This window comes from Xenopus tropicalis, chromosome 3 (genome assembly GCF_000004195.4).
Source record: "Xenopus tropicalis strain Nigerian chromosome 3, UCB_Xtro_10.0, whole genome shotgun sequence".
In the NCBI taxonomy this organism is placed as follows: domain Eukaryota; kingdom Metazoa; phylum Chordata; class Amphibia; order Anura; family Pipidae; genus Xenopus; species Xenopus tropicalis.
The window spans coordinates 31,988,879-32,016,269 of NC_030679.2; the positions used below are offsets into that span (position 1 = coordinate 31,988,879).

The following is a 27,391-nucleotide window of genomic DNA, read 5'->3' on the forward strand; positions in this document are numbered from 1 at the left end:
TACCTTAAGTCTACTAAAAACTTAATAAAACATTAATTAAACCCAATAGGATTTTTTTGCCTCCAATAAGGATTATTTATATCTTAGTTGGGATCAATTACAAGGTACTGTTTTATTACTATAACAGTAATACAGTATTACTACTGTTTAATTACCAAAAAAAAGGTTACTACTAAAATTCTGAACCACATGATTAAAATGGAGTCTATGGGAGATGGACTTTCCGTTATTTGGAGCTTTCTGGATAATGGGTTTCCAAGTAAACGGATCCCATACCTGTACTGAAAAAAAAAAAAGGTTCATAAAAAAAAACTTACAACACAGTTTAAGAAAAAATGCAGTTCATTATATTAAAAGATAATATGTCCAGTAAATTATATTAATGATCAAAAATATTAAAGGAAAAACAGTTCTTGAATAACGATCAACATTTTCTGGATTTGTCACGTTGAATTTTTTCAATCTGATAATTTTAATTTTCAACCATAGTTTAAATATAACGGAATTTTTCAGCGAGTTTTTTTCTGGAGCGTTTTCAGTTTGATTTTCTTTTCTGTTCAGTTGCTTGGAATCACAGGCTATTAAAACTGAGGAGATGTCATGTTCAGGCTCTTCCAATGAATTCTAAAATAGAAAAAAAAAAGTATGAATGCTAATGTAGTCCAAATATGTACAAATGTTTTTGGGTGTTAAAGGAACAGTAACACCAAAAAATTCAAGTGTATAAAAGAAATTCCAATATAATGTACTGCTGCTCTGTACTGGTACAACTGGTGTTTTGCCTCAGAAACACTACTATGGTTTATATAAAGAATGCAGCTGTGTAGCCATGGGGGCAGCCATTCAAAGGAGAAAAGGCACAGGCACTTAGCAGATGACAGATAAACACTATTGTATTCTACAGAACTTATGCGTTATCTGCTATGTAACCTGGGCCTTTTTTCCAGCTTAAATGGCTGCCCCCAGGGCTACACAGCAGCTTATTTATATAAACTATAGTAGAGTTACTGTAGCAAACACACAACTTTTACCAGTTCAGGGCCACAGTACATTATATTTCTTTTACTTTAAAACTCTTTAATTTTTTGGTGTTACTGTTCCTTTAATAGAAGCACTCTTGGCATCTAGACTCCCTTGATGAACATAATTCATAATGTAGGTACATAAGAGCAGGGCACAAGAATATATTACTTTATGCAAAAACAAATATAAGCAGTTGGCCAGGTTTACTTCTCAATAAAACATACAATTATGCAACACAGTACATAACACAGTACATAAGTTTAAAAAAAAGTTCAGCTTTCAAATGTGAAACCTGCCTAACTGTAAGATGATCCAGAGAAAGCTAAAAACCTATGTGAAACCTCCCCAATTTTGCAGAGAGGGGAAAATTCCTTTTGACTCCAACATTGCAGCTGGACTAGTCCATTTATCTGTTTTGTAATAAGAGTTAATGTCAGTAACTTTGTATTTTCTCCCTCTATCTCAAGCTCTCCAACCCTTTCTCGTAGCCATGTAATGTATGTTCCAGCACGTGTGTATACAAATCCATTATTGTGTTACAGTACCTTTATTTTTTCTTTGTTGACTGCAGAATTTAGTTCAGAGCAGTAATGGGCAAATGCATATTCCAATAAAGCACCAAAAACAAAACTAAAACAGATTCCAAGATAGACGTCAATAGCTTTTATGATGCAGTTAGCAGTTGGAAAATTGAATCGAGAACCCATCATGATTGTGGTCATCGCCAAAACAGTTGTAACTCCTTGAACCAAACAGAATTATAGAAAACCAATTAAGCAATAATATTTTTTTTTTAAATAATGCAACCTAATCTAAGTTAAGATAATAGAATGCATTATATATGTATGTATAAATTTATTTATAAGAAATACTAGAATACGCAAGAGCTGTACCATTTTACAACATAGAAAAGTGCACACAGGGAGCAATAATCAGGGCTGGAACTAGGGGCAGGCAGAAGAGGCAGCTGCCTAGGGCGCAACAATCAGGGGGAGCCAGGCAGGAGCCTCTCCTGCCTACCCCTAGTCCGTGCTAATTTGTCATTGCCCCCGCCACTTGTCATTAGCGGTGGAGGCAATGACCGATCGGATCGCAGCCCCCCCGCACCCTCGCCTGTGCTTTGGGGGGGAGGTGGGAGGTGGCCTACCGGGTTGCCTAGGGCGCCCAGTCGGCTTGGCCCGCCCCTGAAAATAATAACAAGCAAACAAATAAATAAAGAAATAAAGTATAAATATACAGAGTAGGGAGGAAGTCCCTGACCCACAGAGCTTACAGTCTAATTATCAATATAGAATTGCATTATACCTTGCTTTCAAAATGCCAGTTGGATCTATATACCACTGTGTCTTTAAGGAAGAGAGAAAGAGGAGATGCCTCCTCCCTAACTTTGACCACTGATATTTCTGACTCGGAGGCACCCCAGATCCAGAATATTCCTTAAGATTAACATTTTGAAATAATATGGAAGAAGGCAATACTTACTGATTGTAATATTTCTTATGATGAACACAATAATTTAAGATATATAAGCTCCCTTCAGAAATTATTCAGATTTAAAGAGGAACAAACAGCACTGAACAAACATCATCTCATATTTTGGCGTGCCATATGGTTTAGTGTTGGAAATACCTGAAAAGGCAATACACCTAGGTATATTTACAGTATGATGCTGTGTATAAAGTGGAGGGAAGCATTACCGGGGATGTTGCCCAAGGGCAACCAATAAGCAATTAGATTTCAACGGTTAGAAAACCAAAGCAAAGCATCTGATTGGCTGCTATGAGCAACATCACCAATGATGTTTTACTCCACTTTTTACACAGCATGATAAATATACCCCATAGTGATCCTAAGTGTGCCCTCATACATCTACTTCAGACATTACATTGTAAATAAAATCAAAATATATGAAGTTTGTTCAATTTCCAATATTATAATCTTTCTCTCCTTTTTTTGTACTTTTATTTTTTGTATTTATTATAACTGATTAATAATCATCAAATCTTAAGCAACCAAAATTCCTGGGGATTGAAAAAAATGGCAGACAAAAGCAACCAGTTTTGTTTCTAAAGCAGGATAAGGAGTGTACTGTTTCCACACTATACTGTGCCTTGCGTAATATAGGTTAACCAGCCAGCTTAACACACTCCACATAAGACTCAGCAAAGAATACTCAGACTGCTCTGTGAGTTGAATAACTTGAAAGCTTTATCCTTATGAAGAGTTTATTTTGTAAAACTGTAAAACAATATAATAACATTGCATCACAACCTGTACAACATATTTACACATGTAAACACATACAGGAAACCTAGCATCTTACTTACAGACGGTTATGTAACCAGGGCCTGTGTAAGGGTGAAGGATCCTAGGGTCTGTCCCTCTTCTTGTGAGCTGCCTGTGTGTGCTCAAAATGGATGCTCTTCCACTTCCTGGGAACTTTAGGGGGAGGTTTAACCTTGAATGATGTGTATAATTAACATATGGACAACTATCCCAAAGAGGGTCACTAGGTGGCAGCACATAACAGCTGAACTAATATTAATGCATTCAATTCTAACATTAAATTGCATCAGATAAGATATAAACAGCACACTCCCTGCCTGGCATATTTCAATGTGCCACTATATAACTTACTGCTATGCAGAACACAATTCAAGTATTATCAGAAACAAGAACAACAATGTCCGAAATTGGCCTTGTATACGTTTTGGCAGTCCCTTGTTTGACAATCTTTACTTCCACTTTCCTAACTCTGCCATCTCTACTTGGCAGAGTGTTGATGATGAGTCCCACAGGCCATTCATTCCTGCTTTCTTGACTGTCTTTCACTAACACGACATCACCCACTTGGATGTTTGGGCGATTTTGGGTCCACTTTCTGCGGCTTTGCAAGTTGGACAAGTACTCTCTTTTCCATCTTTTCCAGAAAGTATCAGCCAGATTTTGAACTTGCTTCCATTGTTTTACATGAAGTCCTGTTGTTTCAAATTTACCAAAAGGGGCTGACAAAGAGTTCACTTTCTGAGTCAGGAGCATTGCAGGAGTAAGAACCATGGGGTTGTCGGGGTCAGAAGAGACTGGTACCAGAGGTCTAGCGTTCATAATGGCCATAACTTCTGCCATAAAGGTACTCAAAGTCTCATGGGTTAGACGTGTATACTTATCTTGGAGTAACATTGCATCCAAAATACGCCTGGCTACACCTATCAATCTTTCCCAGGCACCTCCCATGTGAGATGAATGTGGAGGGTTGAAAATCCATGTGCATCTTCTGTTCTGAAGATAGTCTTGTACTCCTGAGTCAGCTATGCAAATGTCTAATTCTTTACAAGCTCCTACAAAGTTTGTTCCCCTGTCAGAGCGGAGCAACTTTGCTGGACCACGAATTGAGAAGAATCTCCTTAAAGAATTGATGAAGCTGGAAGCTGACATAGTTTCGATCAGTTCAATGTGTACAGCTCTTGTTGACAGACATGTAAAGAGAACCGCCCAGCGTTTGTTGTCAGCACTACCTCCTCTTGTGCGGCGGGTCACCACTGACCATGGACCAAAAATATCAATGCCTACACTGGTGAATGGTGGTTCAGGAGTCACTCTGTCTTCAGGCAAGTCTGCCATCTTTTGACTTTCTAATCTCCCTCTCAGTTTACGGCAGATGACACACTTGTAGATCACTGCGGATATCAGACGCTTGCCGCCAAGGATCCAGAAACCTTCAGCTCTGATTGCGCCTTCTGTTATGTGACGCCCTTGGTGTGCCACTTTATTGTGGTAATGTTTCACAATCAATTTGGCAATATGATGATCATGAGGTATAATGACAGGCTGCTTCTCTTGTTCAGTCAGTGCCGCAAAGGACAATCGGCCGCCCAATCTCATAAGTCCATTTCTATCAATAAAAGGACTGAGTTTCTTAAGCCTACTTTGCTTTGGAAGTGCTTTATGCTCACTTAAACAGGTATACTCTTTTTTAAAATATTCGTGCTGAACGGAAGAGATTATTGTAGCTTTAGACTGCGAGATCTCCTCTGAGTTGACTTTCTCTGGGAAACATTTCCAACCTCTACAGTGTATATTGCTTGGCTCTTTCTGGAAACTCTTAGCTACATGGATAAGTCTGGCAATAGTCTTACACAGCGACATCCAGTCAGAAAACCTCTCAAAGACATGTGAATGGAGGAAGATGTCAGAAGCTTTGGTGTTGAAGCTTGCAACTGTAGGTTTAATTTCAGGGTCAGCTTCAGGCTCTATAAGTGGGTAATTTTCTGCTGAATTGCCTAACTCCTCTCTGTCTGTGTGGTAGAGAAATGGAGGGCCTGAGAACCATATAGAATTCTGCAGATGAATAGTTTTTGTAGGCCTTGAAGCATAGTCTGCAGGATTTTGTTCTGTTGGCACATAAGCCCACTGATCAGGATGGGTTACTTGCCTGATTCTATTCACTCGGTTGGCAACATACAAGAAAAACCTTGTGGAGGTGTTGCAGATGTAACCTAGTACAGTTTTGCTATCTGTAAAGAATCGCACAGCATCTAAGTCTTTATCTATTTCATCTCTGATGAGCTCGTACAACTCTACTGCTAGAACAGCCGCACATAGTTCCAGACGTGGAATTGTGTGTGCTGGTTTGGGGCTTAACCTAGACTTTCCCATAACAAATCCAACCGAACACTTATTGCAAACATCAATTGTTTTCAAGTAGGCTACAGCACCTATCGCTGTGTTGGATGCATCTGAAAATACATACAGTTCTTTTCTACTTACTGCTGACAGAGGAGTAGACACATAACACCGGGGTATCTCTATGTGTTCCAAAGCTTGCAAGGATTCCTTCCATAGAAGCCACTCATGTAGTTTTTCTTGTGGGAGTAATGCATCCCAATCACATTTTTTAGATGACAGTTCACGAACTAGTGCCTTACCCTTTATAGTTACAGGTGCTACAAACCCAAGAGGATCATAGAGGCTGTTCACTGTAGACAGGACTCCTCTTTTAGTGAAAGGTTTTTCTTCGGAAGATACCTGAAAGACGAAAGAGTCTCTTTCTAGGTCCCAGCTCAGTCCCAAACTTTTCTGAAGGGGCAGGGTGTCTGTACCCAGGCAGAGGTCCTTCTTTAGCTCTATCATTAGCAGGAAAGGTGTTCATGACCTGTGTGCTATTTGATGCAATTTTATGAAGTCTCAGATTAGATTCTGCCAGCATCTGTTTTGCATTGTTCAGAATGTCAATCGCTATCTCCGGGGTGCTGGCAGATGCAAGTCCATCATCTACATAGAAGTGTCTCAACACAAAGTGTTTGGCATCTTGTCCAAATTGTTCTGCACTTGTCAGAGCAGCTTTACGCATGCAGTATATAGCAACAGCAGGAGAGGGACTGTTTCCAAAGACATGGACCCTCATTCTATATTCAACTACTTCTTTGTCTATGTCATGGTCCTTGTACCACAGAAAACATAAATAATCTCGGTGGTCTTCTCTCACCAAGAAACAGTAAAACATCTGTTGCACATCTGCTGTAAAGGCAATAGGTTCTTTCCTAAAGCGTATGAGAACCCCTAACAATGTGTTGTTTAAGTCAGGGCCACTTAACAGTACATTATTTAAAGAGACGCCTTCACACTCAGCACTGGAGTCAAATACAACTCTTATTTGATCAGGTTTGTGTGGATGGTAAACGCCAAACATCGGCAGATACCAGTGTTCTTTACCTTGTTCCAGTGGTCTTGCAATCTCAGCGTGATCATTGTCCAGCATCTTTTTAATGAACTCTGTGAAGTCTCTTTTCATTCCTGGCTTACCATGCAGAGTTCTGCGAAGTGAGGCGAGACGTACCATGGCTTGCTCTCTGTTGGAAGGCAATTTACACCTGGGTGTACGAAAAGGCAATGGAGCAACCCAGCTGTGGCTGTCATCTTGATAGGTGTCTTTGTCCATGATCTGAAGAAACACTTGATCTTCTATGGATAGAGCTTGCTTGTCATCATTCTTTGATTTTTGAAACACTGTTGTTCCTAGCTTATCAGTCTCTGGATTGAAGCTGATGTCTTCTTGGCTGCACACAGAAGAGTCACTGAAATGCGTTAGGTTATCAAAACTTTCTTTGACTGTGAACCTGTTCTGACATGGGTTCAACAAGGTGGTACGCCCATTCGGCAACACAGATGTTCTCAAGGTACTGACTCTATTAGTCTGGTGTGTAGATCCCAGGCAAACTTCTCCTACTATTACCCATCCTAATTCAAGTCTTTGTGTGTAAGGGGCATTAAAGGGACCATTGATTTTCTCGTGCACCTTGTGTGCTTGTAAAATGTCTCTTCCTAAGAGCAAAAGTATGGAAGCCTCAGGATCAATAGCTGGTATGAGGTTAGCAATTGGACGGAGGTGGAGATGGTAATAAGCTACTTCTGGAGAAGGGATTTCTTCCTTGTCATCTGGTAACATATCACATTCTATTAATGCTGGTAAAGGGAGCTGTGTTTTCCCGTCAAAGGATTCAACAATGAAATTTGTGGCTCTTCTGCCTGCAGTCTCTGTAACGCCTGCACAAGTCTTTAAAGTGTATGGAGCAACAGTAGTTTTAATGTTGAAGATGTTGAAAAAGTCTGACTTTGCAAGAGATCGGTTGCTTTGTTCATCGAGGACTGCGTACATTTTCACTGCTCGCTTTCTTTGTCCAGAGGGGAACACAGTCACTAAACATATTTTAGAGCATGATCGGAAGCTCTTGCCTGTGCCACAGATTTCAGTGCACTTAGACATTACTGGAGGAGGTGAGCTGTCACTAAGCTCCCTGCCGTGATCTGTCCTGGCTTGTACAGTCTCTGCTGGTGGCGCAGGTAAGTCAGGATGTAAAGCTGCAATATGTTTCTCACTGCCACATTCTGAGCACTTCACTGATATTTTACAGTCTCTGGCTATGTGTTTGGTGGTTTCACAGCACTTGAAGCAGATGCCATTCTGTCTGAGAAAATACATTCTTTCACCTATAGGTTTGCCTCTGAATCCTTTACACCTTTTTAAAGGATGGGGCTTTTGGTGAATTGGACATTGTCTATCAGGGCTCTCTATACTGCCCTCCTTGCTGCTGGCTTGAGAGTGTGAGGTTTCTGTAGGGACAAATGTTTTGTGTGTGGACACAGAGGTCTTACCGTGGTATCTGTAAGGCCTTTCAGGTTTAGGTGATTGATCTCGGTTGCTGTAAAAGGCAAAGCTGGGGTCATTCTTCATCTGTGCTTGTTGCTGCACAAACCTGGAAAACACAAAGAAAGGGGGAAAATCTTCTCCTGTTTCTGCTTTATACTTGGTTCCGACAGATGCCCACTTTAATTGCATGTGGTATGGTAGCTTCTCCACCGTGGGATTAAGACCAATAGCATTGTCCAAGTATGTTAAACCTCTCAGATATCCCTCTTCTTTGGCACACTCTATCTCCAGAAGAAGATCTCCCAATTGTTCTAGTTTTTTGGCATCTTTGTTGGTCAGCTTGGGGAAGGCATCTAACCTTTTTTGTAATGTTCGCTGAATTACTTCAGGTGAGCCATATTTTTTCTCTAGTCTCTGCCAAGCCATATCAAGTCCTGCTGAAGGGTTGAACAAATGCACTCTGCGCATACTTTTTGCATGTTCGGCTGACTCTGTGCCTAGCCATTTTATCATCAGGTCAAGCATCTCTGAGGCTGAAAGGTTCAAATCTTTGATTGCATTCTGGAAGGAGGACTTCCAGGCCCAGTAATTTTCAGGGGAGTCATCAAACTTGATGAAGCTTGAGTTAACTGCTTCTTTGCGTAGCAGATATTTAGTGATATCTTGTATGCATTGTTGCTCAGGCGCACAATCTTTAGGCTGAGGCAATGGGAAACTCTGAATTCTGTCTCTTGGGTATTCTGCTGGATATTTTATAGCTGGTTTGACGTCACTGGCGCTGTAGTGCTGCCTTGGTGTACTTGTAACTGCTGCCGGCTTAGGCCTATATACTTCTGCTGGCTCAGTTTTAATCGACCGTTCAGTGGTTGGCATACTAGAAACCCACTGAATGTACTCACTTGCACGTTCTGCAGGGGAAAGAGGTTTCTCCGGCATTTCTGGGCCTTCATGGGTTCCCTCACTTTCTGATGAATATGTTTCTATGTAGACCGCAGCTTCAGCTGCTGCTGCGGCAGCTTCTCTCTGACACTGCAGAATTTGCAGCTCTGCTTCTGCTTCTGCCATTTCTCTATTCATGCTAGCCTGTTTTTCTGCGATTTCTCTTTTCACGTTAGCTTCTTTTTCTGCAAAGGCTAGCTGTACACGTGTGGCCTCTGCCTTCGCTCGTGTTTTGAGTGCTAGGGAACTCGCTGCAGACATCTTGCTAGACCTAGATGATTTGGACACATGTGACCGTAACTCATCTTGCTGGGCGCTAGCTTTCTCCCTGCCATGCTGTCTCATGGGGGGCCCATCCTCAGGTATATACTTCTTCCCCGATCTCAGACTCATGTTTAGGATGCAGTCGCTTCTGTATACAGGTCTGCTGCAACCGTCTTTTTACTGTACTGTTTCCACACTATACTGTGCCTTGCGTAATATAGGTTAACCAGCCAGCTTAACACACTCCACATAAGACTCAGCAAAGAATACTCAGACTGCTCTGTGAGTTGAATAACTTGAAAGCTTTATCCTTATGAAGAGTTTATTTTGTAAAACTGTAAAACAATATAATAACATTGCATCACAACCTGTACAACATATTTACACATGTAAACACATACAGGAAACCTAGCATCTTACTTACAGACGGTTATGTAACCAGGGCCTGTGTAAGGGTGAAGGATCCTAGGGTCTGTCCCTCTTCTTGTGAGCTGCCTGTGTGTGCTCAAAATGGATGCTCTTCCACTTCCTGTGAACTTTAGGGGGAGGTTTAACCTTGAATGATGTGTATAATTAACATATGGACAACTATCCCAAAGAGGGTCACTAGGTGGCAGCACATAACAGCTGAACTAATATTAATGCATTCAATTCTAACATTAAATTGCATCAGATAAGATATAAACAGCACAAGGAGTAAGGTTATACATTGTAAATACTAATTTTGCATTATGCATAAATAAATATATATGTAGCTACTCTTTAAAAACAATTATTGAAATGTTGTGTTACATAAGCATTGTACATTCAAAACATGGATAATAGAAAACGACCTTTATAATTGCATATTTAATTGTTTTGTATGAAAGTTTAAGTCCATTTAATATGAAAAAAACTATTAAATCTCTTACCAAAACACGTTCTTGCAGGAACTGAAGACATGGATATCCAAAATGACACCCAAGAAAGGACAACAAGCAAGGCAGAGGGAATATAAGTCTCTAAAATAAAGTAGACAACGTTCCGTCGCAGTATGAAACACAGTGCAAGCCTTGGGTAATTACCTTTTAAAACAAAAAATATTTTAAACTTTAACCATATTATTATTCTCATATCATTATGTTTATACTAATGTAAAGCAAGATAAAGATATAGATCTAATGTCTAGAAAAGGATGGCACTTATATTGTAGTGTCACCCACTGTGACCTACAGCACTTATATTTGCCTATTTGTGTCTGTAAGTTACCCTCCCATATAGATTGTAAGCTCTACGGGGCAGGGACCTCCTTCCTCTTGTGTCCTCGACTCTTAACTTATTGCAGCTGTATTTATCTGTATTTATTGTTATACTTTGTATTTATCTATTATTATCTTATTAACACCCTGTTTGTATTAATGTATGCTACTGTACAGCGCTGCGTACATAAGTAACGCTTTATAAATAAAGATATACATACATACATACATACATGTAAATGTAATTCTAAGGTAAAGATTGTTACACTTACCTTTCAAGGTGCTCAACTGATTTTGGGGCTCCTGCAAATACATTGCCTGTGTTTTATGTGTTATAAAATCCCCTAAATAATAAGGACCCCAGAAAACCACATTCTGCACTGTCTGTAAAAGTGTATATATATTTATATGTACACAGAACTACCCAACCACAAATCCTATGCCAATACTATTAACTTTATAAGCATGGAATTCTCTTCTAATTCAGTTCTCTTCTAAGAGAACTTTTATTTTTTTGCAAGGAAGGCAATCATGTAATATCTGTATTACCTACACTTGTTATAATATATGGCCTTGTTACAATATATGGCGTTAGAAAAGGTGCTTTGTTATGTAGTCTAACATTATAATAAAATACATGTGAAATAAAAATATTAGAAAACAATATTAGCAACAAATATGTGTTTGCCTGTATACTTTGAATGGATGTTAATATGCACATGTTTTAGTGTGTTTAGAACCAGGGACCGTATGTATCCTGGCTGCTGCTCCGCCAAGCTGTGCTACAGGAGGCACTGTGCTTTTGGCCTGGAGGATAATATCAATTACTTTTTTCCCCCTGTGTTTGTTTCTGGCTAACCACCTGGGATCCAGCTGCAGGCAATGGTCAAATTAAGAGGCTATTTATGCCTGCCTCTCCTATGACCTGGTGTCGAATCATTAACATTTCTGCTGTGACTAAGCCATCCTTCTTCTAGATCCCAAGATCCTGTGTTCCTGTATCCTGAAAACCTTGCTCCTGTCCTCTCTGTTCTTGCCCTGCCCTTTTCCTTCATGTTTTGATCCACTGATTTTGACCTTTCTCTGATATTTGGATTCTGATTTTCTGCTGCCTGCCTCAGACTGTATATGCCTTGCTGCCTGCCCTGACCCTGTGCCTGAACTTGAACATAGCTTTCTGCCAGTTTCTTACAAACTTCTGATGACATTGGTGTTATTCTTTATTAAATTTTTGTAAAACCTAAGTATGTTTGGTAGTAGTTAGCACACTGGCTCCTGCTGGCTAACTCAGTGGATAGCTCTAATATAGCATCAAAGTAGGTCAACTGAGGCCTAGATGTGAGGTGCACCAGAATCCAAAATTCTACGCCTAATCTTAACCAGGTTCAGGAATCGCATTGCATAAAAATGTAAGGCATGTAAAAGGAATTGTGTGCAACACCATTATCAGTGGTGAATGGTACAGTATGTGACATTTACAAATAGATTCATAAATTGGACCTATAAAAGTTGTGCAAAATGTGTGGCAGCAGCTAGAATTCTGCATTGTAAATAGTGAATAGTAAATAGTGCATAAAAAATGATGCTCGTAAAAAAAAAGTTGCAACAAATTTTTTTTGACATTTGACATTTTCACCCTCTCACGAATCTTTTAAAAGATTTGCCGAATTTTTCAGCGAAACGGGACAGATTCACTCATCACTAATTGTAAGTAAAGCGAAACTCCAAGGGGCTGATTTACTAATCCACAAATCCGAATGGGAAAAAATCGGATTGGAAATGAACATTTTGTGACTTTTTCGTATTTTTTGCGATTTTTTTCGTCGCCGTCGCGATTTTTTCGTAGCTGTTACGACTTGCGCGAATTGTCACGACTTTTTCGTATTGAGCACTAGTAAACGGCGGGCAAACCTTTCCGATTTTTTCGCATCGGCTACGAAAAAGTCGTGACAATTCGCACAAGTCGTAACGTCTACGAAAAAGCCGCAACAATTTACGAAAAAATCGCGAAGGCGATGAAAAAAATCACAAAATACCGATCATTATGAAAAAAACGCATTTGGACGCTTTCGATCCATTCGTGGATTAGTAAATCGGCCCCCAAATGACCAAATGTTTGTTCTGAGCATGTTCAATCTTACTTAATGAGCCCAGAGTGAATACAAGAAGTATATGTACAGGTATGGAATCCCTTATCTTTGAATCTGTTATCAAGAAATCTCAGAATTACGGAAAGGCCGTCTCCCATAGAGTCCATTTTAAGCAAATCTAATTTTTTTTAAAATGATTTCCTTTTTCTCTGTAATAATAAAACAGTACCTTGTACTTGATGGTAACTAATCTGCATGAATCCATATTGGGGGCAAAACATTCCTACTGGGTTTATTTAATGTTTAATGATGTTTAGTAGACTTTAGGTTGGTTAATAGCATACTACAAAGACACCTGAGATGACATTATTCTGGATTTTATTTACCAATCTCTCTTACTGAAAACTAAAACTAAGAAAATAATGTTATGGAATACATAGGTTAGAGTAACACAAGGCATACGTTTGTACTGAAATCTGTCCCGAGTGTGCACTAATGGATGCGGTGTCTGTTTATACTAAAGGCACTTTTTCCATCAGAAAACACCATACCTAGCCTTAAGCTGGAGAAATATAACAGAGAGTCTTACCAGTTTCATCTTTTCCTATAGAGTTTGTAGTGTAATACTGTTCAACAGTGTACTGAGCAAGCTGTAAATGATCCATTCCACGTACAGAGTCATTGGCCCTCATCCAGACATATGTGAGATCTTTTTCACTATAACCCCCTAAAAAAGAAAAGAAAATATAAAAAAGAAATCAAAATCTATTCCATATATCAGTTATTTTTGTATAGGTGCATAACACATTCAGTCTCAGTTTTTTTTTCTTGTTTATTAAACAGTGTGACATATAAACTGATTTTCCTTCAACTGTCAACCAATTTTTCCAAGCAGTTTTTCAACATGTTGTGGTCTTTTTATTTTTCTTTTTAAATATAGAAAATGAGCACACTAAGGCGCTTACTTCATATATTAAACATTTCACAGGAAGAAGTGTGGGAGTAAAAGACAAAACTTTATCCATTCATTGGCTGATGGGGCCTAGCAGTATGTGTGCCTTGGCTTGTTTGTGTACACTGTGAATCCTATGATCCCAGGGAGCAGCCATTATAGCAATTTTCAGTTTAGGACTACCCAATGGCACATATTATTAAATTGGCAATTTTTAAAAATTGTTTATTTACATAAAGCAAGTTTTTACATATGAGCAGTTTTATGCAATTGCTTTGGGGTATGGATTTCCTTTAAGATTGCTTTAAGCTGGATAATACTTCTATAAGAATATAGAGTATGTGCAGACATATCAGCTTTTTTGGGGAGTAGCCCCATTTTTCCTCTTTATTTTACCAGCCCAATGTCTCATTCCTGTGTAAAAACTCTGCTTTTAAAAAGGCATAAAATGCACCCTTAATGACATTAGGCACTGAGCTTGGAATGGGATTGGGGCTGTAAAAGAGCGTAGTAAGATGGCTGCAATACCTTAATTTTTACTGCATACTTATATTGATATGGAAAATATATCCTGTAATTTTTGTGTTTCAGGTGATTCTATAGAAGGAAAATAGCTAGTTTTCTGCCATATTTTCCTTATGGCAATCTATGCAGCTACCCAAGATGAACACCCCAAAAGCCAGTCATTCTGGCTTAATATATTAAGCCAGAATTAAGTGAATTTAATTTATACATTAAGGTTCAACAGCACATGGAATTCAAATACTGATCAGGCCTATTAATTATGCTGGTGAAATACTAATAACTTAACAATCTAATAAATATGTAATAAAAATAGCTCTCTGCGCTACTTTATTATTACATACAGTACAAAACAGCATTCACAGTAACAGACTATGGGCCTGATTCACTAAAGGGCGATAAAAATTATCGCACGCTTTTTCGCGTTAAAAAACGCAAAATAACTTGCGTGCGATTCACCATAGTATTATCTCGTGCGAAAAATCGCCATTTTCGCATGGGGTATTTCTCGCACTAGTTTTACCGTTTTGCGTTAATTTCCGCGCTGAAAAGAATACGATCGCATGATTCACTATAACTTTTGCGTGCTAAATATCGCATTCGGCTATACGAAAATTAACACCTACTACAGGCAGTCGAAAAATTATACAAAAGTACAGTAAATGATTTTTTTGCAATAAAATATGGGCTTACAGTGTTATTTATTCAAGTCTGTGTTTCCCCCAGAGTGACGCAGCCGCCAGTTTGCAGCGAAATGTTCATTTTTAATACAGTAATTTTCTGCAAGTATTGGCGTGTATGGCTAACATGGCGTGCGTTTATTTGCGCAACTATTTCTATTTGGCTACAAGTGATGAAATGTTTCGCCAGGCATGGATTCGCAGCAAATTTTTGGACGTGCGTTGAATTTTTTTCGCGGCGGATTTTTTCATGCATTTCTCAAAACAATCTGCCAATGGCAAAACGCATGAAAAAATTCGCCACGCAAAAATTCACCGCACATCCAAAAATTGATACAAGTGTCAAAAAATAATAGTAACGGGCAACAATTTTCGTCATGGTTCTAATGATTGATTAGTACTGCAGAATATAAAAGTATAAATAATAGTAACTCGATTTATTAAAAACGGGCGTTAATACTTACAGCTTTCTAGTTGTAGTTTACATGTCTGTCTGTCCATAGGGTATTTGGTCAAATCCATTTTACATGCCACAGTGGTAGTAATCCTACAAAAAAAAGAAAACAATATATCCAGAATAGTAAATTGGCATGGAACCAGCAGCAAAGCTATAACCATGAAATTTGTTATGCAAATAAAGGAAAACCCCAGGTCCAAAGCATTCTGGATAACATACATACCTGTATTAAAGTTTTGAGTTCAAAATATAATAAAACTGTATCTTTTTAAAAAATTGCTCTTTTAGGGGAAAACACTACATTTTAGACTGTTAGGCTTATTTGGAAATGCAATGCATGGTGCTAACTGCACTTTTTGGACACAAATCAGCATGTTTTCCCCCCACAATTCAGTGTTTTTTCCCTGTCAGTTCCACTGTTATTGCAGTGGGGCTCAATATTCACCTAACACAATTGCACATGGTGCATCAAAATGTGTACTAATTACCCTGTATGTTTTCATAAATTGTGAGCAAGTTTGGTGTGACTTTCACTGTGCATGGTGTAAGGAACAGCATTAAAATAGGGTTTGCTTGCCAGTAGACACTTGTGGCTATTGATGCACAAACTTTGTATGCACTTTAGAGCCCTTGTATTTCCTTTCAAGGCTGAAATATTTATATTTCTTTTCTAAACTTAACTTACTAAAATATAACTAAGCAGTACCTGATAGCATACAATACAGTGCCATTAGCAAAAAGCCTTACAAGGCGGTTTTCCACAGTCACATCATGTAAAAATGACTTTTTAGAGTCTACTATGTATGTGTCTGGGACCCAAAGGGATTCTACCAGCCGGGCATCCAAAGTAATGCTTCTGTTGCCTTCAAACACAAGGCGCTCATCTGTCCACCTTTGCCGTAGATTAATTGTCGCTGTGTAATCCTGTTAAAATCAGATTGAAAAATTGTTTAGGTTTACAGATAAATTAATTATTTTGTATTATTTACAGCAGAAAATCCCTTGTACGTATCCTCCATGGTAATTACTACATATATAGACAGATGGATAGAAAAAACAGCAATAAAATATAAGTAAAAACATATTGCATGCGTATGGTTCTCTTCTTATAATTACCATGAGAGGGGTAACCCAACTAATTCAAGATGACATTTCTGGGTGAGAATAGAAGATCACACCTGTTAGGAGTTTCCCCATCCCACACAACCTCCACTTACCTCTCACCTATGTGTTCTTCTCCTGTTTCCCATATAAGAAGCTATAGAAACCATGACATTTTCAGGTTCCCCATGTTTACTTTAATACAAATAAATATGGACTCTCTTGTTCTCCACAACTGCCCTTATAAACCATTTTGGTAGCGTTAACTCTCTCCAGGCAAATACCTGTATCAAAACTTTATGAGATTATATCTTCTTGATGTACCAAAGCGGAACCTATAACAGGGTAACCCTCCTCATCCATTCCAAACGTATTCATTAGTATGACCCCCGTGTCCCACAGCTGTCCCATCATATCTTGTAGTAGGCCTAATCTTTTCCAGTCTTATGAATACCATACCATTAATCACCATGTTCAACAGTTGTCTCAGCTTCTACTGATGAGCAAAATTCTTTGTCAAGGATTCGCTGGGAAACTTTGCATTTCCCCATCAGCAGTATCCACATTTTGTGAATTTTCCACCCTTTTGCTGATTTTCCAGCAGATTCACTCATCACTATCAGCTTTGTTCATGCCCTGATCCTAAATGTTCCAGTTTTCTCATGCCACATAAGGATTTACTGGTTTCCTAACCATCTTGCCAATACTGCTTGAGGGCTATAGGTGTAACGAAGGCCTGCAAGATATGTTGATTTTACAGTAAATCTGCTTTATTACCTCCTCATGGAAACCAAGCTGCTTCTGTGACCTAGAACATGAGCTCATTCTACAACTTTTCCTGGGCAACAATCAATTATGTTATTTGGTGGACATCCTACTGATGGAATTATCCAAATGGATAGCTGGCAGAAAGAAGCCATGTTCAAAGCTCCTTGACATGTTTATTGCCTATATTTTTCACCCTGAAGTTATAGTAAAACATTATTACTGGCAGTTCTTGATGTCCTTCTCTGAGGAAACTGTGTCTTGTCCTGCACCTTATGACCATTATGCCATTAAAACTTAATGACAACTATATTGAAAAAGAATATATAATAAGAGCTTAATCTCATGAAAATAAGGAAATTTCTAAATATAATCAATTAAACATTCTGTATCCTTTCTGAAATAATAAAATTACTCTTCACTCTCCCCGTCTCAGTGACCTATCTTTATGCAGCTTTTGTGTCAGAGTTGGCTGTTTTGGTTCATTGTCTAGGCAAAGGGAGCACATATCAATGTATTTGACTTACCTGTCAATCAAAATCTGACTCCTGCATTAGAAGGTAATGCTAAAGAATAACTTGATTTAAAGGACAAGGAAAGGTTAATATAAATTAAAAGTAAGTCTAAAGGCATTCTTTTTAAGTACTTACTGCATATCTAAATTCCCAGATCCCTGCTTGCTTCTCTGAGATATGGTGCTGGCAGCCTACAGCAGTGTGAAGACTACAGTGACATCACTGAAATCTCTCTCCCCTTCCTGTAGGTGCCAGCGGCAGCCTTCCTATTCTCTGAGCATGTGTAACTTGATCCTGTCTCCTGTTCTGAGCTACACATGCCCACCAGCCAATCAGAAGCGGATCTGGCAGATGGGAGGGGGGGAGGGAATGAAACACATGTGCAGTATGAAGCAAGGAGGGAAAGGCAGGGAGAATACCTTTTTAGAGATGGCTGCCTGTTCTAGAAAATGTGAAGTAAGTGTGACTGAGTAAATATTTGATTAGGTGAGCCAAAAGTGTGGCGTTTTTACTAAACAATAGGAGGACTTTTGGGCAGTATGCTTTTTAAAGTTTGACTTGCATTCTCCTTTAAGAAGAGACATAGGGCCCGATTCACTAAAGTCCGAAATAAGGAGTGCTATTTATAGCATGCGTTAAAAATCTTATCACTTCTTATTTTTCACTTGATTCACTAAAAGGACACTTGCAGAGCGCAATATATTACGCACGTAACCATTACTTTCTGAAAACCACCATTTCCCTGAAAACTGGAGGATGCATCACTCTAGGGCCAACATATACTTGAAAAAATACGACTGCAAACTCCATGTTGTGTTGCCAATAGCTCACGAACCGCAATTTTCTTTAAGTACCGCCTGCCCCAAGTAGGGTTAATATTCACACAGATTAACACGATATTTTGCACGTTTAACGCTTCATATGTGTTTGTGAATCATGCGTTAGTACTATTTCTATTCGCTAATTAACGCAATGCGTTTTTTTTGTGCATGCGATATGCGGATTAACACATGCGAAATGACTTTGATGAATCGGTACTTAATTATCGCATGCTTTTTAATTAAAAAAACTATGCGATAAGCGTTATTGACCTTTAGTGAATCGGCCACTATAACGCTTATCGCATAGTTTTTTTCATTAAAATATGTCATTGTAAGATAAATAACGCCAAGAACATCGCTTCTTAATTATGACAAGTATCCTTTTAGTGAATCGAGTGAAAAATAAGAAGTGATAAGATTTTTAACGCATGCTATAAATAGCACTCCTTATTTCGGACTTTAGTGAATCGGGCCCATAATATTTAATTGATTCTATTTAGAAATTGTTCCATGAGTTCCATGAGATGAAGCACATATTAATTTCTTTTCCAATAGTTCCCCTTCAGAGTTCAGACAATACTGGTGACATACAGCCTTGTAGGTTCACCCTCCCCCAATATCCTGTGTTCCCCAATAATAAATTCTTACAGTACTCCATATGCCAGATGCCTGCTGAAAACTCAACAACAGATTAATTGGAAGGGAAGCTGGCACAAGATGAAATATATGTGTATTTGAGCCATTAGCACATGTTCCAGTTTACTGGCAGACAGCAGGATTGCTCTTCCTTTCAGCAGGAAATCAGTATAGCCCTTGCTATAAAGAAAAAAACATTTATTCCTTTATATAAGAAATATGCATAGGCTTTAATGGACATTTATATCGTAATATTTTTTCACATTTTCATTCGTTTTATATTAATTAAAAAAATACTTTCTTTTAATTGCTCACCATATTTTCTTCTGAAACCGCATCAATGCTCGCCACTTCAAGACTTACTGCTATTTCAATAGGCTTTTCTGAAGGAGAGAGAAATCCATCTTATAGTTTAATTCGAAGGTCTATTGGTAAGTAGGGTAGCGGTAATTAAATGTGCGTATAACTGATCTGTATTTTATTTCTACAGGATTAAACTCATTGCATTATTGACAGCCTTGGTGTTCTAATTCAGTTAAAAATGTATGAATGAGAGGAGCATCTTGAGAAGCCGCCATTCATATGCTGAATTTGTATTTACTGCTTCTGTTTGCTGCTAAAGAAAGTGACTGCCAGCAGCCAGGATTCCTGTTGTAGCAAATAAACGGGTGATACACTGTATGAGAAACAACTGGCACACTGGCACAAAGCAAGGTACAAAGCCAATAGAATAACCAAAAGGGAAACACTTCTCAAATTATATTTTACCAGAATTTAATTTCCTTTGAGAAGCGTTTTTTTGTGCAAAAGATGTAGGTTATTATTAAGTGCTGTATTTCCAAAAAAAGTCACTCTGCTGGATTTAGTTGGTAAGTATCCAGTGACAATAAGGGAAAACATTTTTTTGGCGGACATTTTTATTTACCTTATTGGCACCTAAGGCCCCCTACCACTGCAGTCACTCTAGGAATGGGCCCTTGAGTGCCTATATTGTAAATACGGCCCTGAATCATTTATGAATAGAGTGCAAAATTCATACCAGATTCCCAATTATGGCAAGACATGTACCGTATATACTCGAGTATAAGCCGATCCGAATATAAGCCGAGGTACCTAATTTTACCTAATTTTAAGAAAACTGGAAAAACGTATTGACTCGAGTATAAGCCTAGGGTGGGAAATGCAGCAGCTACTTCTAAGTTTTAAAAATCAAAATAAATACCCCACGCTCATTGCACATTGGCAAACTGGCAGCAGACCCAGTCCCGGAGGGATGTAAGGGGAAATAAGTATTGCTAGTGGGAGCCTAGGCCAGGGCACTGGAGGGTCTGGTTGCGGGGGGCCTAATTTGTACACAAAGGAGACAGGGTGCTAGTCTAGAGGGACCCATGGCACCCGACTCGAGTATAAGCCGAGGGTGACTTTTTCTGCACATTTTGGGTGCTGAAAAACTAGGCTTATACTCGAATATATACAGTAATTCTTTCATTTAAAAGTTTCCTGTATTTGATGCGGAGCTATAAAGTGATAAATTACTATAGGACTCCAGGCTGTATTTAGGTTGGACTTCAGTCCAACTCTTCTGTTGGCCATCAGCTCACGTGCAGATCGTCCTGCTAAACTGCCCATGCACTGATCAGAGATGAAAGGGGCACCACCAGATTTAGATGCAAGTATCCAGTGGCATGCTGGGTTTTTTTTTTTGCAAACTTTTTTAATGGCCCTGAAAAGCCACACAGAGTAAGTTGACCCCAGAAACCCTTATATTTTGTACAAATTAAATTTGTTTCAGAGTTTGTACATTATAGTCTCTTATCTCAACATATCCTTACCTAAATAAAGAAATACACTATCATACATACAAATGTCATGGTCCTTTTAAACATTTGCATTAGAATGAATCCCATAAACCATATATTTTGTCCATGGTCACATTCTGACAAATTCCAGGCAAGGAAATGTGTTATTCTACACCAAACAACCAAACTTCGAAGCTTTGTAGCAGTTTTTATGACATTTCCTCAATTTTTAGCATTTTATCTCCCACGTTTTAGGTACTAACATAAGACTTCTTAAATATAAATGCCAGGGGTCTGCCGAACAGTTTATGTATGAGGCATGAAGTGACCCCAAAATGAAAATAATGGATAAGAATGTCGCTTAAGACTGTGGAGACTTGTTCCCTCCCTATCCCACTCTTGCCCCGATGCGCCTAGCTGACAAAAGACACCATGACACCGTTGTGTGGGTGGAGTTCGGCCACAGCTTTATTATAGAATACAACCTCAAAAAATAGTCCTTGCCATGTATTTCAACTTTTCCAAACATCTTAAAGAACTTTATAGCTGTTTTGTTAATGAATGCCGGCCACTGCAAACGCAGTGGGCATGTAGAAGCCATAAAACAACACCAGAACTTAAATGGCCAAGGACTACCCCCCCGCCATTTGCTGTGACAAATTAAATATATATATTTATATGATAATTTTTTTTTTGATCAGCATGAAACAGAGCTGTAACAAACTTACATCACATAACCGACAGCACTTCTGTACTTACAGCTCATAAAGTGAAATGTGCTTAAACAGGGAGGGGGGGAGGGGGATGCTGCTCAGTGGAAGCAGGAAGCGCGAATGGGCAGTAGCGCGGGAGATGCAGGGGGGAGGGAGGAGTGAGTGAGGAGGCTGCTCTTTCCCTGCCTGAACTAATTGGGTGAGTTAACCCCTTACAAGCACAGAGGGAACTGAGCCACAGCTGGCTCCACAGTCTCTCCGCGCTTTCATTAGTTATTTCAGCGCTCTCTAAAATGAGCACCCAGCATGCAATTTATGTATCATAAGAGCTCCTATGTGTAAGCAAACCCAAAAAAACACATATTCTCAGGAAAGTGCACATTCTGATAAATTCAAAATTGCTAAATATGTCTTTCTACTAGTGATGTCCCACGTAACGTGAAAAATGGTGTATGCAATTTTGACATCAAAAAGATTTGTTGCAAACAAATTTTTCCACTGCGAATTTATGCATTTTTTGAAAGTTGGTTTAAAGCTTGAATTTGAGAACACCATATCTCCATAACCTTTGGCCTGCAGCTTCAAGAATGGCATTTGCATGTGATTATGTGTATAGTGGCGCACTAAGGGAATCCCATAATTACAGGCTGCTCAAGGCAGTTGTTAAATGGGAACATATAATGCAATAGAAATTCCCCTGGCAAATCTTTACATGAATATAATCTTAATTTTGAGCTCCATGCAGATCCTCTATCCTTGTGCTGAAAAGGGTACTGGGTACATATTTGACACAGTTCAAGTAAGATGTCTTCACAAGTGATGCCAATGACAAGTGATGCCAATAGAACACTCCCCATGTCTACTATGTGTGCAGCATAATGTGCTCCCGTCACTTACAGTAATGCAACTAAGGGAGGATCCAAAATGAAAATACAGCACATGGCTAACACTTTTCCTATTGCAAAACCAACGCATAGCCTGTGTTTAAGTAAGTTGACCCCATAAAGCCATATGTTTGTCTATAGCCACATTCTAACAAATAGTGAGAAACAAAATATGTCTTCCACATTATGAGCTGCTAGTATAAAATATCTTAAAAATGAATGCTCTGGGTCATCTCCACAGTTTGATATATGAGGCATGTAGAGACTTTTAGATGATTTTAGATGAATTTCATATCTTAATTTTAAGCCCTGTGCAGATCCTCTCTCCTTTGTCCCTGTGTTGAAATAAGTGCTGGCTGTGTGTTTGACACAGTTCCAATAAGAGGTCTTCACTTGTGAGTGATAGTTGATGCCAGTGAAACACCCCCCATGTTGTGGGGAATCGGCAACCCCAACTTACAGTAATGTAACTATGGCAGCCCACAACTGACCTCACCCCCTTATCTGCATCCTATAATTCCCTGTGGCAACCCATTTCAGAAGGGCTCACCCCTACTCTCCCCTTGCACACAACCCCTTGCCCATTGTGCTACACTCCCTGCATGACTGACATTGTGCTACACTCCCTGCATGACTGACATTGTGCTACACTCCCTGCATTTCATATAGGGCACTTGTGCCGAGGGGGAGCAGCAGTGCAGGGACAACAGGTGTGTGCGACAGGTCCTTCTTTATATATTCCTAGGTTGCAGAGCAAGACAGAAAAAGTGAGGTGAAAAAATGTATAACTGGCATTTCTTCTACAGGTATGAGATCCCTTATCCGGAAACCCATTATCCAGAAAGCTCCAAATTACGGAAAGCCCGTCTCCAATAGACTCCATTTTAATAAAATAATATAGAATTTTAAAACTGATTTCCTTTTTCTCTGTAATAATAAAACAGTACCAGTAACTGATCCCAGCTAAGATATAATTAATCCTTATTGGATGCAAAACAATCCTATAGGGTTTAATTAATGTTTTATTGATTTTTTAGTAAACTTAAGCTATGGAGATCCAAATTACGGAAAGATCCCTTATCCGGAATACCCTTGGTCCCGAGCATTCTGGATAATGGGTCCTATACTTGTAGACAGCAGTTGATTGATGATTTAGGAGAAGCAGTGAACAAGGTTTATTTTTTGCTCTGTTTTATTCCGTGCTTATCAATGGCGCACACTTGTTTTTACCCTATATGTCCCCTTTAGTTCCCTTGAGTCCTTGCACCCTCTACTTTGTGGCTTGTGTGCATTTGTATTCACTAGAATGGGTTCACCAAAAAACTGTAAAGGAGCATGTATATGTGCAAGTGAATTGCATTAAAGTGCAAAAAAATTGGCATCTATTTTATAGGACTTTGCACTTTCATAAATGAGCCGTAACGACCTAATGAGGTAAACAGAAACAGGAAACAAAATGAAGAGAAGAAAGGGGTCAGCAACACAAGAAACAGAAAGGAATCAGCAACAGAAGCCTAATACATGAAAAACACACCGCACAGCATAAGATGAATGGACTCATTAAAAAAGGAGACAGCAGGAGGGGCAATCATCCCAAATAAAACTAACAGTAGGAGGACAATGTAGTGATAAAAAAGAGAAACAGCAGGAGAGAGATACGTCTAGTATAAAAAAAAAAGAAAAGAAACAACTGCAGGCAGAATATGCACTGTGACTAAAGCATTCGCACAAAGGACATACTGTATATACTCATATACAACACATACTGGGAAATGCTGCACAGCAACATAATATCAACAAGACAGTTATAACACAAACACAAAACAAGTAAATATGCTGCAAAAAGGCAAGGTAATGTTTGGGAACAATTCTTCAATCAACAGCCACCAGTTTGACTTAAAAAAAGGAAAAAAAAGTATACTTTAAAATCAGTCTTTCTAATAATGACCACAAGATGGAGACATTAAACCAGTAATCCAGTTTAGTCCTTTTTCAATTTATAGGAAACAGTTGTTAAATAAAGCTCAGCATGGGCAGAATCCCAGTTATTTCATTGTCAGGTTTTCAACTGGTTCATAAAACAAAATATATAAAATATACACTTATCATAAATGGATAGAAAAAGCAAGTGGGTCCAAAAACAAAGAAGGTCTCTGTAAACCTGATACCCGTAACATGTCCAGTAAAGGAGATATAAAACCGCGTTAAGAATAATGATCTTACAATGGTGGTTTCATGCGCTTTGTTAAACTTGGGCTTCTAAAAAAAAAATTCAACATCATTTTCTATCAAGGAGGATTCACAATAACTTAGTCAACTGGACTGGACAAGTAACACAAGTGCCACCAATATATATATATATAAGGAGCTGCACTCACAGGTCTTGTGCAAACTAAGGATGTTTATTGAAATGTGAGACTGACGTTACGGCTGCTCCCACAGAAGCCGAAACATTTTTCATTATTCACTATTTTATTTGATAAATGAACACATGTAAATAAGTCAATACCATTAAACTTCGGCCTCAGATATTTATTGTAGTCTTTCATAATAGCTTGAGATCCAGTTAGCGCTGCCATGTCCTCTCCATTAAGCAGAAGCATATTACTAGAAACAAAGGGAAGTAGGAAAGTGTTTAGCTGAAGGTTTCTTAAAAAACAAACAAAACAAAAAACTAGCAGTATCCCTCTGTATAACGCCATACCTGTAAGCAGGTTGTTCAAACCCATTATCCAGAATTATCCGAATTATGTCAAGGCCATCTCCTATAGACTCTATCAAATTATTAAAATTTTAAAAAATTATTTCCTTTTTCTCTGTAATAATAACACAGATCCTTGTACATGATCCCAACTTATACATAAATAATCCTGGAGACAAAACAATCCTATTGGGTTTATTTAATTTTAAATACATTTATAGCAGACTTGAGGTATGGAGATCCAAATTACTGAAAGACCCCTTTTCCCGAGAATTGGAAACCCCCGGGTCCCGAGAATTCTGGATAACGGGTCTCATAACAGTATAAGCAATTTTAAACAGCAAATATAATTTGAAACAATGTCGCCACCTGCTGTTTATTTCAGACAACAGACTACTGCTCCCATTGGTAAGCTAGCTACAGTTGGTTGAAATTGAATTTTGTGAGAAACATGATGTGATGTTGCTACATTTAGAAAATAAAGTGAGCAAACACAAAACATCTGACATTTCTCTGGTCAGTTCTAGGCAAAGCGGAGATGTTCCTTTTCTCAGAAAATTCATTTTCAAACAACTGCAGTTAACCAAAATGACCAGCAGGTGGTGATATTGTTTTTAACATTATTTTAGTACAGTTATGGGATGTGTTATTCAAAACTCTTGGGACAGATAACAGGTCTTTCCATAATTTGGATCACTGTACTTAAAGCTTAATAAAAACAATTTAAAAATAAATTAAACCCAATAGATGGAGCTTTCTGGATAACAGGTTTTCAGATAACAGACCCCATTTAATGTAAAAATTGTTAATATCTCAGAAAGTAGAAAAATAATTAATGTAAATTGCAAAATTGCTTAGAAGAACACTCAGAGCAGGACAGCCAGCCCTGGAGAAGGTTCTAGAGCAGGCGATTCTCTACAAAAGAAATGTGTTGGAATAAGCTATAAATCCCTGGTGAAGTGTATTTCCACGAAGGAAAAAAAAACCCCATAGGGTTCATCAAAAAAAGGACTCCTCATCTATGGCCTGCTCTGCCCAGTTCAGAGCTTCAGCATCCAAAAGAAATAGATTGATCAGCCTGCTCATGTTCTCATGTTCTGCTTAGAAATGATTTAGTAGCGAGACCTTTGAACAGGACCAGAGAGCCAGCGGACAAGTTTTTTTTGAAGGAGTCGCTGCCAGTAAACATAGGGTACTTGGTTCTAGCCCAGGGAGTTCCTAACACAATAGTATATAAAGTCCAAAATGAAATATCAAAAATAAAATATTCTAGACCGCCATAGGATGATTATTCCACCACTGTTCCTTTCCCCCCATTATCCAGAAAGTTCCGAATTAAGGAAAGGCCTCTCCTATAGACTCCATTATAAGCAAATAATTTAGATTTTTGAAAATGATTCCCTTTTTCTCTGTAATAATAAAACAGTACCTTGTAAAGGGTGCTGTTTTATTTCTACAGAGAAAAAGGAAATCAGTTTTAAAAATCTGAATTATTTGATTAAAATGGAGTCTATGGGAGACAGGCTTTCCGTAATTCGGAGCTTTCTGGATAATGGGTTTCCGGATAAGGGATCCCATACCTGACCTGTACTTGATCACAACTAAGATATAATTAATCCTTACTGGGGGCAAAACAATCCTATTGGGTTTTCAATATTTAAATGATTTTTAGCAGACTCAAGTTATGGAGATCCAAATCACGGAAGATCCCTTATCCGGAATACCCCAGGTCCCAAGCATTCTGGATAACAGGTCCCATACCTGTACTGCCTTTTTTATCTTCCCAAGTTGTTAATTATTAGTGAACTAAGGGCCAGTAATGGTTGTCTTTAATACCATTGCTTTCTATTCAGACCCTCCCCTATTCATATTCCAGTTTCTCTTTCAAACCACTGCCGGGTTGCTAGGGTAATTTGGACCCTAGCAACCATATAGCTACTAAAATTAAAGAGTTGCTGAATATAAAGCTAAATAATTAAAAAATTGCAAATAATAAAAAATGAAGACCGTTGTCTCAGAACAGCACTCTCTACAACATTCTAAAGGCTAATTTAAGGCGAACAACCCCTAAATAAAGTAAATACCATCTTTTGCCTTTTGGGAGAGGAAATATTTTAATCTTAGCCATATACTAATGTATGAGT

The 27,391-nt window shown here is 38.6% G+C and overlaps 2 protein-coding genes across 2 annotated transcripts; both read right to left on the minus strand.

The window, feature by feature from the left end:
- Nucleotides 1-345: 345 nt before the first annotated feature.
- On the minus strand, nucleotides 346-25,145 carry gabrp (gamma-aminobutyric acid (GABA) A receptor, pi). Its single transcript, XM_018092630.2, has 8 exons — nucleotides 25,056-25,145; nucleotides 19,466-19,533; nucleotides 16,019-16,236; nucleotides 15,320-15,402; nucleotides 13,291-13,428; nucleotides 10,285-10,437; nucleotides 1,569-1,765; nucleotides 346-624 (listed from the first exon to the last, which is right to left on the minus strand). The coding sequence occupies exons 1-8, from the start codon at nucleotides 25,123-25,125 to the stop codon at nucleotides 346-348; spliced, it is 1,206 nt and encodes a 401-aa protein (XP_017948119.2). The 5' UTR covers nucleotides 25,126-25,145.
- Nucleotides 3,679-10,034, minus strand: LOC116406505. Its single transcript, XM_031898092.1, has 3 exons — nucleotides 9,798-10,034; nucleotides 6,049-9,708; nucleotides 3,679-5,966 (listed from the first exon to the last, which is right to left on the minus strand). The coding sequence occupies exons 2-3, from the start codon at nucleotides 9,500-9,502 to the stop codon at nucleotides 3,679-3,681; spliced, it is 5,742 nt and encodes a 1,913-aa protein (XP_031753952.1). The 5' UTR covers nucleotides 9,503-9,708; nucleotides 9,798-10,034.
- Nucleotides 25,146-27,391: the final 2,246 nt, after the last annotated feature.

Coding starts and splice junctions, on each gene's coding strand:
- LOC116406505 (XM_031898092.1), bottom strand. CDS start 9,502: ATGAGTCTGAGATCGGGGAAGAAGTATATACCTGAGGATGGGCCCCCC. Junction 5,967..6,048: donor GAGACTCTTTCGTCTTTCAG/GTATCTTCCGAA, acceptor TTGGGTTTGTAG/CACCTGTAACTATAAAGGGT.
- gabrp (XM_018092630.2), bottom strand. CDS start 25,125: ATGGCAGCGCTAACTGGATCTCAAGCTATTATGAAAGACTACAATAAA. Junction 1,766..10,284: donor TCCTGCAAGAACGTGTTTTG/GTAAGAGATTTA, acceptor GTTTGGTTCAAG/GAGTTACAACTGTTTTGGCG. Junction 625..1,568: donor TCAACAAAGAAAAAATAAAG/GTACTGTAACAC, acceptor TTTCTATTTTAG/AATTCATTGGAAGAGCCTGA.